The sequence below is a fragment of the Gavialis gangeticus genome, unplaced genomic scaffold (genome assembly GCF_001723915.1).
Source record: "Gavialis gangeticus isolate Ggan-Ray unplaced genomic scaffold, GavGan_comp1, whole genome shotgun sequence".
NCBI lineage: Eukaryota > Metazoa > Chordata > Crocodylia > Gavialidae > Gavialis > Gavialis gangeticus.
Window position 1 is genome coordinate 8472339 of NW_017729025.1, and position 18059 is coordinate 8490397.

The 18059-nt window shown below is 42.9% G+C and overlaps 1 protein-coding gene across 1 annotated transcript in view; it reads left to right on the forward strand.

Annotated features, from left to right (window-relative positions):
• Window positions 1–10214, forward strand: part of SOS2 (SOS Ras/Rho guanine nucleotide exchange factor 2) — a gene marked incomplete at its 5' end in the record, with an annotated part of 56304 nt that extends 46090 nt beyond the window's left edge. Inside the window, 5 exons of the mRNA XM_019519878.1 lie at window positions 744–860; window positions 4909–5170; window positions 6402–6443; window positions 7701–7810; window positions 8418–10214. Of these exons, the coding sequence (XP_019375423.1) occupies window positions 744–860; window positions 4909–5170; window positions 6402–6443; window positions 7701–7810; window positions 8418–8927 (1041 nt within the window). The remainder of the gene's footprint in view (window positions 1–743; window positions 861–4908; window positions 5171–6401; window positions 6444–7700; window positions 7811–8417) is intronic.
• Window positions 10215–18059: the final 7845 nt, after the last annotated feature.

An 18059-nucleotide genomic window follows, 5' to 3' on the forward strand; every position in this document is an offset into this window, starting at 1 on the left:
TTTGCACAAATCAGATTTGGAAGAAAAAATGTGGGTTGAGAACCAAGGAACTGGGAGATCTAGGCGACTACATTAAGTTTTGGTGTGAACTTAGTCATGACTCTATCCATTTTCCTTTTCTCTCAGTCTCTTCACTGTGACACCATTCTGTACCTGTCCCTCATACCCTCATGTTTGCAGTCCTGCCCTTCTCACCCCTCCTTCCCTTTCCTTTCCCCCCATTTAACTGATCCCCTTCTAAGTTAATTCTCTTACCAAAAGTCATGGCACTAACAGGACATGTGCCACCGTATATTTCCTCTGCTGGGGTCTTCTACCCCAAATGCCACAATGCACCTCTCTTTTCTGTTTGGACTAGAAGCGATTTACGGCAAAGTTGTCTGATTGTGTGGACACAGTGCCTAGCACAAAGGGGCCACATTCTTGGCTGGCCATTAGCCACTATGGTTAAAAATATGATACCTAATAAGTACTCAGTAAAAGTGGTTTCAAGAATCTGGTTCCATTTTAAGCAACTCAGTTTGTTCAATTTAATTTTTTTTTCAGGCACTTAATCTCTTGTTATCTTTAACACGTATGTTTCTTACATTATTTCTATCAGGGTGAATTTTTCCAGCTGTAAATTTGAGTGGCATAATAGTTAGATGGTAGCCAATGAAATATTGGGATTGCATTGAACAATTTTATACATGCGTGTCTGTGTATAAAGATTTATTTAGTGAAACTGGTTTACCTCATTTTAGAAGTTCTTTGAAAATCTCAACCCCATGGGAAATGCATCAGAAAAAGAATTTACAGATTACTTGTTCAACAAATCGTTAGAAATTGAACCTCGGAACTGCAAACAGCCACCTAAATTTGTAAGTTCTAAGTTTTTTTTTAATCTGCTAATTACTTTAGTAACATCAGAAAATCCTGAAAACTTCCATTAGATTCACAGTTCTCCTTTTGCAGGTAGGTTTTCTTGGAAGACATCTGTTATTTAAAAAATGTTCTTATTTGTTTCAGATGGTGTAATTTTAGGTACTAAAACCGTCTTGGCTTATTGATAGGCCAGTTGTATTTTGCAATAAAAACTGGGAGTAGATAGTATTAAAACTGAAATTGATATCGTATCGTTTTTGTCTTATCGTATATTCTAAGAGGTAAGGATTTTTTGGTGATATCTTTTATTGGGCCAACTATATTATATAGTTGGGAGAGAGGTTTGACAAACTTTCAGGCACAAAACATCCTTCTTCAGGTCTGAGGGAGAAGCAGACAACTTGAGCTAAATAGTAGATGGAGCAACACACGTGCTTTTGTTTTATATGTAAATAGATCACTACCTACTGGTGTTCATGTGCATCGATCTTATTTTCTGTGGGAGTTTATTCCAGTGCATAGTCTTTATCTAGTTTATCAACTCCCATTGTTTCCGTGATGGTGTCGGGTGCACTGGATGAGAGAGACTCTTTCTGTAACAGGCGTGTGTTAGGTCCACGGTTTGACCATTTCATTGTGGGGCAGCATGGATTGTGGTAATAGAGAAGATGCCTTTACAGGTTTTGCACCTGTTGTTAAGGCAGGGATGTGTCCCATTTTGATATTTGCTGATCAGAGGGGAGTGATCTTCTGGTGAGTTGGGCCAGGTTTGGGGGTGGTTTGAAGGATGTGTGGCTCTTTACAGTCTAAATGCTACCTCGACTAATCTCCCTGTGCTCCGGAGGTAATAACTTCTTTCCTTCTCAGATGGTCTTGTTCTTCCACTAATTACATTAGATGTTCTACTGCACTTCTTTTTTCTTATAGGCACTCCAAATGAGTATAAAAACTGCCATGTACTGGGTCAGACCGTAGGTCCATCCTGCCTAGGCCCCTGTGTCACACGGGCAGAGTGTGGATGCTGAAAGGGAGAGAACAGTACAACCAGGGCTTTTGCCCCACTGTGCCTCCCCTACTTGCAGCCTCAAGCATTTAAGGTCTAGGAAATTCTGATTCAGAGGCTGTATCTTTAACTCTCCTGCTCAATAACTACTAATGCTCCTTTTCTCTGAGAATTTGACTAGTCCCTTTTTGAATCTGGCTAAGCTGTCAACTTCCACAATATGTGGTGGCCATGAGTTCCACCCTTACGTGACACGCTGGGTGAAAATGAACTTTCTTTGGTTAGTTTTAAACTTACTACCTACCCATTTCATTTTGTGATCCCTAGCTCTTCTATTGAGGGAGATAGTAAAGAACAAATCCCTATCTACTTTCTCAACGCCATTTAGTATTTTGGTAAACCCTTATCATGTCCCCCCTCAAGTGTCTAGGCTTGGCCTTATAAGAAAGCGTCTCCATACTACTGATCATCCTTGTTGCCCTTCTCTGGACCTTTTCTAGCTATATTCTTTTTGGCGTGTGAGAACAAGAACTAGGCAAAGTATTCAAGGTGTGGGTGCACTGTGGATTTACAAAGGACATCATGATACTTTGTTTTGTTTACAATTGCCACCATTTTATAGCTGTCCTCCATTCCTTGAACCAGAATATTTTCATTTTTATGTGGAGTAATACACATGCTTTTGTGCTATCCACTCAGCCTTCTCCCCCACATCTGAAGAAGGGTGCTTTGTACCCAAAAGCTTGTCAAATTATTCGATGATTCTATCAATTTCTCAACCAACTATATAGTTTGTCCAATAAAAGATTTCACAAAAAACCCTTGCATCATACCATCATAGATTTCATAGACATTTGGGCTGGAAGGGACCCCAAAGGATCATCGAGTCCAGCCCCCTGCCCCAGGGGCAGGAAGTCAGCAGGCTTAGGATAGGATCCCAGCAAGATGAGCATCCAAAAACCTTTCCTGGACCATCATGGCTTCAATAACATTCCAGTCTTACTTCTGTATAATAACATGATTTAAATTGAAGGCACTGTGAAAAAATGGCATATGACTGAAGGGGAAAGCCTTTTGGAGCCACCGTTAGTTGCTGTATTTTACTTTGATCAGAGAAATATTTTTCTAAAACATAATTTCACAGCTAAATGAAAGTTCTCTTTATTGTTTCAAGTATTTGCAAAAATTGAAATATACCATACAACCGAGTGAGGTACAATCACTCTGTAGTGAAACCAAACATTGTTACTATGTCAGTCGTTTAAAACAAACAGCTGCCAGAGCATGAAATGATTTTTATGCTGATATTTTGCCTGGTAGAGAACTTGCTGCTGTGTCATTGTTTTTCCCATACCTCCTTGCAGTCGGAAGTGTTTTTTGCACATCTTTGAAGTAAGAGGGCCATAAAGCAGTTTAAATAATTTTTTTTTTCTCCTAGGAGTGAGTGTGCCAATGCTCCTGATCTAAAAGAGAATCAGAAAAGACCTTACAATCATTTTCTTCAGAAATCTCTGTCTGTTGTGTGAATGCTGATTATTCCAAATCAGTGGGCATGTTGACACGAGACGCTAAAGGTGCAGCAGCCTAACTCTACTGTGCATTAGCATGTCTGGCAAAAACCATGCTAATGCACTAACGTGCAGTAGAATTAGTATACTGTGCATTAGCGTTACTGTACAAAAAAGCGTGCGTTGGCCCTACTGCACGGTAGTGCTGATTACAGCGCATTAAATTAGTACCTGTAATTATAGGTACTAAACTTAATGCGCTGTAATTATGGCGAGTTAATAAACGTGCAGATGTACCCAGTATGTTTTCCAAGTGAAAAAAATCTTTCAGAACTAGCTGAGTGGTCTGGGATGGCTGGCACCAATGTAACAGGTAGTTTACGAACACAGAGGACATCAATTAGTGATTGACACTCTTGGATCTGCGCATGAAGACGTTGCCACGATACATTTCTCTAGTACAAGCAATAGGAGCATATCATGCCGTCTATACCAGGAGATGTTTGTGACTGCCCCCAGTAGCCCAGACCTGTCTTTTTCTAATTAGTCTCTAAAACAGATGCCACGAGAATGCAACTTTCAGTTCCGTGGCTTGTCCTGATCAACACTTGTGTCTGAAACTCCACTACTACATTTTCAAAATGATTGGAGAAGACTTCTTGAGCAGTGCAGAGTTTCATAACTCTGTTAAAAAGAAAGCAAAGCAAAACCCCCTTAATTCTATGCAACACCACATCTGTCAAATCCTTCTTATTTTGTATAGCAATAGGTTATCCAGCAATGGGGTGTTGAGGGCCAACATGCCACGCATGGAAATGACCCATAATTCCTGGCACCCGCTGTGGGTTGGACATGGGTGGGGGTTTTTTTTGCACATCAGACTCCAGGCGAGTTGCAGATAAAAAAAAAAGAAAAAAGCCCACATAGAAGACCCCCGTGGAGCTGTAGGGTTGTCACCAAGGGACATCTGGAGGAGAATGAACCAGGGATGATCAGGGAGCTAGACTGCATGACCTCACATGGCCCCTTTCCTGTGATCCTAGAACATCACGCACGAGGTCCAGGAGTCTAGCACTTGAGAGAGACTCCAATATAGAGCGTTGCTGTATAAGACTGTGAAAAATGTGGGTCAGAGAAGAGAGATGACACGTATTGCAAAGTGTGTGAAGCGTGCAAGCCTGAATCCTCTCACCTGTAGTGCCCCACTTGCAAAAGAAGTTTGTCTGTCTGAGCTGGACTATTCTGTCAGTGGGTTCATTTTCTCTGACTCGCTTCTATTTGACCCTATTGTTAACGTATTCCTTGATTACTACTCAAGGAGCTGCTAATATAATAAACCCTAAGGAGCAGGTAGTTATAAGTAGTGACAGATCATCTACATAGAGCCATTATAAAATCATCTAGAATAAATAAGTACCGTTAGGATGCTGTATTTGGTTCCTTTTTGTAAACGTGGACCAACGGCTTGGAATTTTTGCTGTTGTTGTCAGCGTACAACTGTTTGCCCTGATTAATCACATTTACTTTCTCTAGCCTAGAAAAACAGTATACACCTTGAAGTCTCCTGGAATAAGGCCCAATACTGGCAGACATGGCTCCACCTCCGGCACCTTACGAGGCCATCCGACCCCACTTGAAAGGGAACCAAGTAAGATAAGTTTTAGTAGAATTACTGAAGCAGAGCACGAGTCAACAGTGTCTGCACCAACTTCTCCAAATACACCATCTACTCCACCGGTATCGGCTTCTTCAGAATTTAGTGTGTTTTTAGAACCTGACCTCAGCAGCTCTTGTGGTATGTATGCAATGCATTTTTATTGCTAATTTCACCCCACTGTCTGCTTCTAAATGTTTTTTGCCTCTCGTGCCACCTTTAAAAAAAATTGTGACATGAGTGGCTAAACTATCAAGCTCCTGTATCACCATTTGTACAGTTTGGGAACCCACAGTGTGCTTAGGAAGGAAACAAACAGATGTTATGACACGTGTCATCATTTTTGCTGCTTAAACAGTTTTCCAAGTTCTTTTCCTAATGTGTGAGCAAGTCTCATCTTGGAAGAAAAGCTTGTGGTGCTGTTGGTTGGGGCAGTTACAAGGTTCTGTGTCAAGTTCGGGGGTGCAAATGGCAGAAGAGTCTGCTGTGTCCCTTGGGTTCAGGTGAAAGGACAGCTAGGGTTTCATGTGGCTGCTGTGAAGGTCTCAGGCCTACAGGTAAAGAGTGACTTAAGGGTATATCTGCACTGTAGGAGCAAAAAGCTCATTGTCACAGCTGGGGCAACAAACCCTGACCTCATGCTCTTGCTCTACATGCTTCAGCCCTGGAAGAGGAGACTGGGGGCACCTCTAGCACCATGCTCAAGTCTTGGCCTGCTGGCGTGCTCAAGAGCTGCATCTGGTGTGTCCTAAGGGTGTCCTCACCACCTTGCACCTGCTCAGTGGGGAACAGGGCTCGCTGCCCCAACAGGAAGACCAAACTCTGCTGCTGCAGTGTAGACATACCCCAAAGATAAAGGAGTAGTTAATGTTCATGACCAAATGTCATTGGTAATTTCCTGAGTTTATGGCATTTAGTGCATCTTTGAGCTATAACACCTTACTACTTTTTTTAAAAACCAACACATTCTCAGCAATAAGTCAGATGTTCTAGCCTAAAAATACTTACGTAATAGAAACCAAGGGCTTTTTTGTGGTACCTTTTGGTGGACCAACTGTATAATTGAGAGAGATGTTGGACAAGCTTTTGGGCTTAAAGTGCTTTTTGGGGCTAAGAGAGAAATAGACAGAGGCTAAGCTACATAATGGAAAAAATGGATAATGTTGAACTATATAAACGAAAGCAGTCGCATATGGAATGGAGAGAGAAGGTGATAGAACTCAGCTGAGGTCAGCAATGAATTTCAGAAATCGCCAGATATATTTTAACGGTAAACTGGAGTCAATAACGCTGTTTTAGATCTTGTATAAACGTATGAAGTGAGATGGTTGAGTGCCAAAGTGGTCCTCTAACCCATTTTTCATTTTAATAGGTAGCAATAGCATCTTTGCCCCTGTCCTTTTGCCGCAGCCAAGTGAGTATTTGAACTCCCGTAGTATTTCATTATTGTTTTCTAAACCTGTCATAAGCACCTGATAGTAATGACATTCTCTGTAAGAAAGGGATGAAAAATTAATAAAATACCGGTACGTAGAAACTGTTTGCACATGTTGTAGGTAAAGTAAGTATACAGTGGTATAATGCAGAAAAGTTAAAGGCTCCTCAGGTTAGTTCCCGACAGGTAATATGGATGTTTTCCTGTTTGGATTTTTTTGCAGCACTAATCAGTAAGGCAAATTATACAGGTAAGGCAATTAAATAAGACAGTGACTGGTACTAAGATTTACTGCAAGTGTTTGTTCTGCTATCAGGGAGGGAGAGGCACCGTCAATCCCACACATAGCAATATGTTACTGTGCTGTTTATAATCAGAGTCTGAAATGCAGCTGGGAAAATGCTTCTAGCTGTGGTCAACTTCCTTTCTACTTCCTCATTAATGCTACCAGTTGCCTTTTTCCATTACAGTTTTATTAAAATCCAAAATTGCAATACAGAATCCTAACTGGGGGACAGAGCAGACATCAGATTGTTCACCCATCTGCATGTTGCAGATAAATGGAAAGAAAACAAAAGTTACAACAAGAGCTAACGTTAGATTTAAATGCGAAACATTTCATCTTTTTCCTGAATCTTGTTAAATGACCCTTTCTCCTCAAACAGAAAAAGGACTGGGAAAGTTTAGAAATGAAAGAGGTGTGGTGGTGGGAATCTCATGTACTGTTTTCTCTATAGTGTTTTTGTGTTGAGAGAGCACAGCCCAACTACTGTTATATCCCATAAGCAGCCCTGTAAATTCCAAATGTGAACCTGTAATTAGTTGTTGGCCAAAAAAGCATATGATTCACATTGATATTCAGTTTACATGTATCCAGAATATAGGCATCACCAAACATCTCCACTTGAACAGCAAATACTTCATGATGTATATAGAAGCTTGCAAATGAAATGATGTTGGTGCGCTCGCTATATTCCTTCTTTTATCTAGGCTCCGTCTTTCAACATTGCTGATTACCTGCTGATGACTATATTCTGTTCTTCAGATAAAGTCTCCTTTGTCAGATAGAATGTAGGATTATAAAAAGTGGATGGTGAAATAATTTCCTTCAGCTTCAATGAACAGTTTGTGATGCCACTGAGCACAAAGATTGTTTGTTAGCTTGTGTCTAGCTTACTTTGAGCATGCTTTCTTCATCGCTTTGTGCAATGCCTGAAACTGTCTTCATCCCTGCAGAATCTTTCTTCAGTTCATGGAGTAGTTTACATAAGCTCAGTGATGAATTTCTGGTTCCTCCTCCACTTCCGCCACGCAAAAAGTTTGATCAGGACACTTTGAACTCTAAGGTATTATTTTCTATTGAAATCATCTTGATAGCAAACCTACCAATAGAAGTACTGGGTTGCAAAACAAATGTATTGATTAAGTACACCCAGAGACATTTTTTAGATGCAGTATAACATTCTAATTATTCTGTTAATCTTTAGTCACTGCAAATGCTCACCCTTGTTAGTCCCACTTCTTAGCACGAAGTTGTAATAGATTTTGGGTTGCTTCATTACAGTCTTAAAATACTGCAGGACTACTCAGAATATGTAGTATCTTGGTCTGTAGATAAGACAGCAAAATACCCTTTGATGTACTTATGAGCAAAATACTGGTGAGCAAACTACGCTTGGACGTACTTATGAGTTTTGTCTGTACACATGGGAGACTTTTTAATCTAGAGAGAAACCTTTACCATTAAGCTTGTAATAATTAAATAATAATCTAGCAGCCAGTCTAATTAAATGATAAAATAATCTAGAAGTCAGTGGTGTCAGACTGTCACAGTTATATCTTACAAACTGGTGGCTTCACTCGAAACTGTCGCTTGGTTTGCATCTGTTAGAACTGGTTCTGGATAAGAAATCTGAAGGCTAGTTGTAATCTTTTTTGCTTTGTACATTTTAGGGAGGCACAAAAACTGATGACGATCCTCCTGCCATTCCACCTAGGCAGCCTCCCCCTCCAAAGATACAGCCTCGAGTTCCTGCTTACAATAGTTCATTTGACCAACCGTTGCACAGCCCCCCACCGCCACCTCCCCGGGACCCTCTTCCTGACACCCCTCCACCAGTGCCGCTTCGGCCTCCGGAGCACTTCATAAACTGTCCATTCAATCTCCAGCCACCGCCAGGAGGACGCTTCCACAGAGACCCAGACTGGTTGAGGGAAGCCAGCACGTGCCCAAACTCTCCAAACACTCCTCCAAGCACACCCTCTCCCAGAATACTGCGCCGCTGCTATGTGCTCAGCTCAAGCCACAACAGCCTCAGCCATCCTCCTGCTCCCCCAGTCCCACCGCGGCAGAACTCAAGCCCTCAGTTACCAAAACTGCCACCAAAGACTTACAAAAGAGAGCTTTCCCATCCTCCTTTGCACAGACTGTCTTTGCTAGAAAATGCAGAAACTCCTCAATGACCTTAGCCATATTAGTCATTGACACTGGAATAGTATTTGTAAAGTTCCTTTTTTTTATTTATTCAGAAAGGCAGTGTATTTTAGTACTTTCAGAAATAATGCTCTTATAAAAGTGCTACTGATCAAAATAAATAAAACCAAAACCAAAAGAGGTTAAATTGGAAAAATAAGAATACGCACTCTAGCCTGTGTCTGCTCCTCTACAGCATTACCCTCAGGTGGTCAGTAGCATTGCCTTGCCTCAGATCCTCAGTGCCGACAGTTATGCCAGTATAAAGAGTATATATTTTGCACTGTAAACGACACTAAAAGAATTGAAAACTGACATCAGTTCATTGCACTGAGCCAAAAAGGTGCGTTTGTGAAATTTTTCAAATTTGAGCACTAGTGGCCTTTTTTTATTTTTTCCTTCTTTTCTTTTTCCTCAAAAGAACAGTGAACTTGCTGCCCAAGCAGAGGATGTACAGTGTTACTGGTTTTAAACCTCGCCTTGTCACTTTGTGCGAGCGCGGAGGTTTGTGAACGACAACTACTGTTCTCAGATTTTTTGACGTGGTGTCTTAATTTCCATTGATTTGCTGCTGAAGATGTAAAAAAAAAGAAAAAAGAAAAAAATGTGTTGAGTATCGAAATGGAGATATCAAAATGCACTATTACTTTGACAAAGTGTAAGCAAGGACTACCTAACTCAGTTAATTGAGAGAATCCCTAGTATTTAGCATGCATCTTGTTCAGATGTGCCTTTTTGTTTTGGCAGGCGAAGGTGTCTTAAGCTAAAAAATAAAGTTGCCTACTGTTTTGGAGAACAAAGCTATATGCCATGTATGTACAGTTGTTTATATTGTATATTTACAGATCATGCTAATAACCTGTATAAATTTAAGTAACTCAAGGCCTATAATACAGTCTGCTACTCTTGCTGTCTTATACATTCAGAAGCGTTTCCTATGGCCTAGGAATACAGTCTTGCCTTCCAAACCTAATGTTCTTTAGTTCTCCCTTCACTTAATTATGAATACCCTTTTGGAAATTGGTAGCATTTAAACCAGCAAACACATAAAGCTTTATTAAACTTTTTAAACAGAGAAATGATCAGAACTTTCCTTTGCCAGTTGAACTACTTGTCGTTTGAACTGGTGTGAGAGTGAATCTGTTTTACTGGTAGTACTGTAGCAGCATTTGTAAAGTGGCCAAAAGCCACATTTTATTTACTGGTCTGTGGCCTTTTACTGTGCTTTGTATCAGAGTTCTTAACAAGATTAATAAATCACCCCAGTCTTAATTTTTCAGAGATTGACCATGTGTGTTCCTTGCAAGGCTGGGGAGGTGGGAAAGCAATGGTGTCTGTGCACTCTGCAGAATTCCCATATTTTTATATTCTTTCATGCCAGTTCCGGTAAGACGAACGAATGAGTTGCTGTCCTAGATGCAACTAATTAGTCCAGTGCTGTGGGAGAATTGCAAGTGTTAAAGCCTACCCATCTGGCAACCCAGTAGAAATTTTACTGTCTTCCACCAGAGATGTGATGACAGTTCACACACACTATTTCTGGCTCTTCCTTCAGATTTGGGAAAGGGCACTATTTCAGCTCAGATGTCCAGGTCAAAGTTTCTATCCACCTGTATGTACTCATTAGACAAGATAAGTGACTGCCACCATCAAAGGTATTTACATGAGGACAGGAGGGTTGCTACTGTTTCCCTTCCTGTCCTGGAAGGGGTGCTGACTTCTTTTTAGGTAGGAGGTGGGTATCTTAGCAGTCTGTCCTGAGTAGTAAAGACTACAATTCTTTCTATCCTTTGCTGCTTCCTTCCATGCTCCCCCCTCTGAGACGTGGAGAAATGTGATAGATCCTACCTGAGACATCAGCCATGCAGACTGCACTCAGGAGAGAAAAATAACATCTAGAAAACCAACTCCATTGACAGCTTACCTGCAAAAAAACACTTAGACTATGAGTGTGGCCTGGATCACCTTCCATTTCAAAGATTTTTGCCCCCTCAAAAGTAGTAGCAAACATAGTCCCCCTAGACAATGAAGAAGAGTAGCTCTCCCAGACTTTTACCATCAGGTTAAAGATGTCCAGGTAGTTTGTCAAGCACTATCACCACCACAGTGGCTTATATGAGGGGAGGGGAGGTGGGAGGGAAAAGCCCCTAGTTACCCAGAAGGCTTCCAAGGAAACATATGGGAAAGAACTCAAAATAGATCCGCGGAGCAAATTCCTAAACCAGGACAAATAGTTCTGTAGGTCAGTAAGGCTCCAAAAGGCACCCACAAATCTAAATTGACCCATTTCTCCCTTACTTTGCAGCCTAACATGCTGTCTCTCTCTTTCTTTTGGGTCCTGGTGTCCTACTTCCCATCCAATGGAACTACCAAGGTGACATGACAAAAGGAAAACTGCACAGTTTCTTTTTCAGGTTGCGCTGTCTGCTAATTCAGGCTATGCTTGGATCTTTATTTATTTTATTTTTTTTGGTATCCTAGACTTAGGTCTTCCTGGCCTTCTACTGACGATTCAGGCAGCTGAGAGAGATCCATGGGAAGACTAAAGAATAATTCATTGAAGTTAATATCTTCAGAGTTCATAATTTCATCACGGTAAGGTCAGTAGGACCCATTGGCCACATCCAGATGAGCGAGGACATTTGGTTCCCTGGGGACAATTAGCAGAGGCACACCTTGCACCACTGCTACTTGTCCCCCGGGAATGCCCATGCCACAAGTTACCCCGGGTGGGGTAGGAGAGGCTGGGGCCAGCACTGGGTTGGCCCCAGCAGCCTTCCCTGGGGTCCAGGGGCCCCCCTGGGGCTGCAGCAGTGGCGATTCTGCCCCACAGAGCCTGACCAGCAGCCATGGTGCAGCTCTGGGCGGCCCGGCTCTGCTTTTGAGTGGTGCGCACTGCCTATGCATGCGCTGCTCTGGGTTTTTTTCCACCCGGGTTTTTTCCTGCGGAGGGGGGGAGGGGGGAACACAGAGTACCACACACACAGGCAGCACTTCTTTGCAGCATGGCATACATCTAAATGTGGTGCCATGGATGTGTTTGTGACACCCTATGCCGCACAGCCGTGCTTGTCTGGACGCGGCCATTATGTTCAAATAGCTTCACCTCCTATAGAACACAGGCCACATAAGCTGAGCCCAAACCTTCTCTTTGAGCTATAGCAAAACTTTTACAAAGACATCCCTCCAGCCTTGCCTCATGGAGAATCCAGCACACATCTCTTTAAGTTGTTCCAATGATTAGTTGCTATTACACACTGCATTTTGCTTAGTGTTTAAACTTATCTAGCTTCAGCTTCCAGCCTTTTTTTTTCTTTTCCCTGCTAAGTTAAACACCATCCTACCGTCAGAAATTAGATTTCTCACTAAGGGTAATTACAAGCTGATCAAGTCATGTCTTAACCTTCTTTAACTCAAGGGTTGTACCACTTTATTATCTCATTCTAAGAAATGTTTTCTTGATTTAGTTCTATGTCTTCTGACCTTTTGGAGATTTGGAAGAAGCTTTCTGGTTAATTAGGTGGGAGACATTTAGCTCAGTGTGTTAAGCTCTTCAAGGCCTATGTGCTCAGCAGGCAGTCCTTTGACTGGGATTACCAGGTTGAGCAGCATGGGAAATGAAATTAGGAAATAATACAATTTTCCATTTTTTAACAGGTTTCTATTAAGAAAATATCACCAAAAAAAGTAATTTTAACAGGGATTGCTTATAACTTGCTCTTCATTAAAGCAACAGTTAAGACATTTCAATCGACTCTTCCTTTTTTAAAGGGTTAGGAAAAGAAAGTAAGCAACACTGCAGGCAATTTATAGGTTTCTCATTGCATCTTAATCCTAAAGTCTACTTGTATGAATCTTACAGAATAATGAAGGAAAAAGGATTACAAGAATTGTCTATCCCAGGCCTTGGGGGAAACTAGAGAGTTTCCCTCAGTGCTCTAGTAAAAATATCACGGAGCCAATGTGAAGTGGAGTACACTTCCCACTCAGTTTATTAATCCAGATTTAAGGAGCAGAACAGTTGGCATATGGGACTGTTTCACAGTTTATCCACAAACAGTTAGTAATATTTTCAGGACATTAATTCTGATTCGCCTATAGTGCTCGCTGTTAGGAAAAAATCTTTAAATTTTAGGGATACATACAGACAAGATATTCAGCAAATGTGGAGTTTTGAATTCCAGCATCAATATGTTTATAATATTTTAACCCGTTTATAAAATAATACTGATATTCTGCATAGTTTTATATCTTGATACAGCAATTGGTTTATAGTTTAGCATGTGCATGATAGTTAGGAATGGGCTTAACCGCATTTCTAAGTGTTTTGCTCAATCAGGGCCTTACAAAGCTATCAGCTTGCATTAAGATTCAAAGATGAGGTACACCTGCAAGATAGCTAATGTTCTAAATCAATGCATGTGTAGAAGCTAATTTTCAAGTGATACATCATTTTGAGACTTATTAACCTGAAAACTCTATAGAGAAGTTGTTGGGCAGAGAGTGTTTCATTTACTTTTAAACTTGGTGGTGGGGGAAAAAAAAAGGGTGAGTGCTTCTGGACAGCTTTATAATGCTAGGCTTCACTTGAAAGAGAATTAAATATGCAAACCTGGGCAGGGGGGGAAATGTTTAGTGGAAACAATGACACACAAGGAAACATCAAGCCTGCAGTGTTAAGTCATAGTTAAAGCAGTTGAGTGTTTCCATAAAAGAACTTCATTGGCATAAGGGACAGGAAGAGGAGGATTCTTGCTGACTAAGCAGCTGGTGGGAGTCGTCATGCTTTAGGGTCCTAGTAAGATAGTCCCAAAATGACTCCTACTTGGGTTGAGAGGGCCAGTTACGAAATCCAGCTGGGACTGCGAGTCACATTCATCTTTGCAGAAATAGGCAGCTGTGAGTCTGCAAATATGCAAATTGCAGGGAGATTCAGAAGAGGAAAACTTTAACTTCTGGGGGCCTTGCCCCACAAACCCTCCTCTGAGTCCAAGAGCTGAAAGATTTCAAAATCTTCCAGAGCAGGGCACTGCCGCCAGAGGGAAAGTGTGGTAGGCACAAAAATGGCTGTTACCCAAAGTAAGTGTTTAGCCTGGGAAGTGGTTAAAAGCAACTATTATGTGGTTCAAGAGAAAGCCAAGATTGCAATAAATTAACATTTCAGCTGGCTCATAATTAGCGGGGAGAGTAGAAGCAGCAACAATGTCTATGTCCTGGCTTTCAAGCCCACCTGTGTAGGTTTCTGACAGAAAGATGAAGAGGTCAAAGATAGCTCCTCCTCCAAAACCATTTAGAAAATCAAATGAAATGTTGACAGCATCTTGATAACAAGAGAAGAGTAGGACCTGTCCCAGGCTTTGTCACTGCTTCTGTTTTGGGTCAGTGGATTTGAGCCCTTCCTGTTCAGACTACAATTTCCTGAAGCTAAGACTTGGCTACAGCTGACCACAAATGATACTTTTTTCCTGCTTTTTATCTTTACTACAGCTTTTTAAGTCTTCCATGCCAATTTTATTTTCAAAATTATACCTCCACCATTTGAGCCTCAAAACCTTGATCAAAAGTCATGGCTTTCTTATTGCAAACGATAGGCGATTAATTTAGCCAAAGGGGTTAAACGAGTCAAGAAAGGCTTTTTACAAATGCCTAAGGAAAAATGTCAGCAAAAAGGAGTCTTTTAACTGAGGAGTAATAGCTGCTTTTTTGTAAACCTCTTTGAAAGTTGAGCCGTTGCTGGGCTTTTAAAACACTCATGCATATGCACATGAGAAGCCCTATTAAATTCGGTGGAACTTCATGGGTGAATAAGTACTTGTATAACTGGGTTCTCATGTCATAAAAAATAACTCATCAAATGCTATTGGTTACAAACAAGCAAGATGAAGTCTGAAAACTGAAACTCTAGATGTGCAAATCACCCTGGCCTGCGTGGATTAGCAAAAGCCCCTGCTGGACTACTTATGGCTGTGAAATTCCCGAAGGAACAGAGAGCCATGGAGGGCTGGATTCTGGTGAAGCAAGTGCAGTATTCAGTTAAAAATACGTATTGTCAATGACTTCTGACAATTGCTGGCTCATTTAAAAAAAAAAAGAAAGAAAAAAAAGCCCACTAAAGGTGTGGACTGTCCCTTTCCATGGAAACTTCCAACTGAGATTTTCTCTACCTCTTGCACAAGACTTTAGAATCACAGACAACGAGGGCGGGAAGGGGCCTCAGGTCACATCTAGTCCAACCCCCTGCTCAAAGCAGGACCAGCCCCAACTAGATCAGCCCAGCCAAGGCTTTTTCTAGTCGGGTTTTGAAAAGTCAAGGATGGAGCTTCCACCTTCTCTCTGCGTAACCTGTTCCTGTGTTTTACCACCCTTCTGGTGAGTTTTTCCTAATATCTAACCTAAACTTCCCTTGCTGCAACTTGAGCCCACTGAGAACAGTCCAGCTCCATCGTCTTTTGAACCCCCCTTCAGGGAGCTGAAGGCTGCTATTAAATCCTCCTTGGTCTTCTCTTCTGCAAACTAAATAAGCTTTCTTTCAGCCTCACTTCACCAGTCCTGTCCCCCAGCCCTTGAACCATTTTCATTGCCCTCCACTGGACACTCTCCAATTTGTCCACATCCTTTCTGTAGTGGGGGGGCCCACAACTGGACCCAGGACTCCAGATGTGGCCTCACCAGCGCTGAATAAAGGGGAATAATCACTTTCCTTGACCTGCTGGCAACACTCCTACCTATGCAGCCCAGCATGCCATTAGCCTTCTTGGTAAGAAGGGCATGCTGATGGCTCATGTTCAGTTTATTGTCCACTGTCACCCCCGGGGCCTTTTCTGCAGAGCTGCTGCCCAGCCAGTCAGCTTTACTAAGGTGACAGGTAACAACATGGCAATTTTTTTTTCCATCAACAAGACCGTCACTATGGTGATTTTATGTTTTATCTCCATGACTCTGTGTTATCACTTTAAGTACCCCTGGATTACAACTTAATCAAATATTGTGAGTTTACATTACGGTGCGTTTAGCTAAGTCCTGATTAGCATGTAATTTAAATGCAGGGAATGCAGTGCCAACAGAAAAGATTTCCCCAGTTTAACCTGTGCACTGGGTCTGGCTGTATTTCTGGCTTGGGCTAATTTTTGCTTCTTCCTTTGCAAAGATGGACAACTGATCATCAGCGAGAGGCTGCTTTTAGATATTATCTGTCTTGGGAACTTTCAGCTCTTCAGATGTGCTTTTTATTCTTTATCACATCAGCGCTCACTGCTGTGATAACACAGAGGTGAAAGGCTGTAAGACCTCTTAAGACTTCTCTGTTATCGCTGCAGTCAGTGCTGGTGTGATAAAGAAAAAAAGGCACATCTGTACAGTGGTGGAAGGATGTGTGTTCACAGGATTTTAGTCTAAAGAGAGAGTGTGCTAGCACTAGTGCAATACATTTTACACTACCATTTATTTTGCACGGTTCAAAAATTAAGACAGTGACATCTGCTGGTGAGAGAGTCCATAGGTGTCATTGTTTTTGTGTCGTTTGCTATCACCTATACAGGGCGCTGTAGTACCAGTATAACATCTGTGAGTAGAAGAGTTGCTTGTCCGTATTTCCTTGGTTGCACGTCGAATCTCTATATCGTAGAACAAAATAATGTTGCCATCCCATTCATTGCTGGAATATCCTGCCTGAATGATAAGCGTACCCCCAACCTGGAAGCTTTCAAGGCTGGCCTCTCTGGGGGTTCATCTCTTTCCCCCCGATCAGAGACTCATAGAAAACGAGGGCTGGAAGGGACCTCAGGAGTCGCATCTAGTCCAACCCCCTGCTCTAAGCAGGACCAGCCCCATCTAGATCATCCCAGCCAAGGCTTTGTCTAGTTGGGCCTTAAAAGCCTCCAAGGATAGGGAGTGCACCATCTCTCTGGGTACCCCATTCCAATACTTCACCACCTCTTAGAAAGTTTTTCCTACTCCCCAACCTCACCCTTGCTGCAATGGAGGACCATGTCTCTGTGATGTCAATGGCAAAACTTGCTTGGGCTTGTAGGGAGCAGGATCCTGCTGTTGGTGCCACTTTACCCTGGACGAAGGAAGTAACCCAGCAGCAGCAAACAGGAGAGGTTTTGGCAGGGGCCTGTACACTGGATGAATGGTTCCCTTCCAAACCTTACAGCCTAGTATTGCCTTTGGAAATGGAGTCGTCACCACCGCGAGATGATATATGCTGTTAGGACGGTGATTCTCACCTGGGACCCTGACATGTTCGGCAGGGCCGTAAGATCCTTTTAAGGGCGCTGCTCAAGATGAGCGCTGTGAGGTGTGCAAACCATGATTCGCTAGATAGACCCAGAGATTCCCAATGCAGCTGCCCACACCTTTGTCCCAGTCCCCTTTTACACGGCTCCTATAAGGCACGTGGACCTCGACCCAAGGTAAAGAGAGGTGGCTGCTGCGTTAGCCAGGGCTAGCTGGGTCATCTGAGGAAGCAGGCTGTTGCCTATGAAATCAGCCTTTGGACCAGTTGGTCTCCAGAACTAAAAAGACGCTGCATTTGCTCCAGGACCAGTCACATCTGTGTTTGTCCTGGGATTGGCATGTACACACCTTGCCCTTCCCATCCGGGCTCAGTGAGCAGCTGGACGCACAACTGCTTTCCTGCCATCGACTCCATGGCGCAGCCCCAGGACAGCCGCTCAGATGCACTTCCAGGTCCCCAGGCACCCGTCAGGGCTTCCTACCTGGTACCTTCGCAGGGTTTGTCCTGGGGCACCGACGTCCAAACGGCCGCATGCTGACCCAGGATAAAACGCTGCTCTCTGGGCGCCACCGTGATGCCTGTCCCCAGAGGCAGAGGAGAGCTGTGCCCTGCAGTGATTTCAGACTAGTCCTTCGGTCGCCCTGGCCCAGCTGCGGGCAGGAAAGGCTGGGATGAGCGTCCCCGTTCATCACGGGGGCTGGGGCTCCTGCAAGTCAGGTCAACGGCTGACTGGGGGAGGCTCAGTGCCAGGGCTGTGCGGGTCACTGCAGGGGGCGCTGAGCAGCACCGCATCCAGGGGTGCGAGGCCCCTTCCAGCGGTGTGAGGAGCACTCCAGGACTGTGAGGGCCAGTCCCAAGGGTGTGAGGAGTGCTCCAGGGGTGT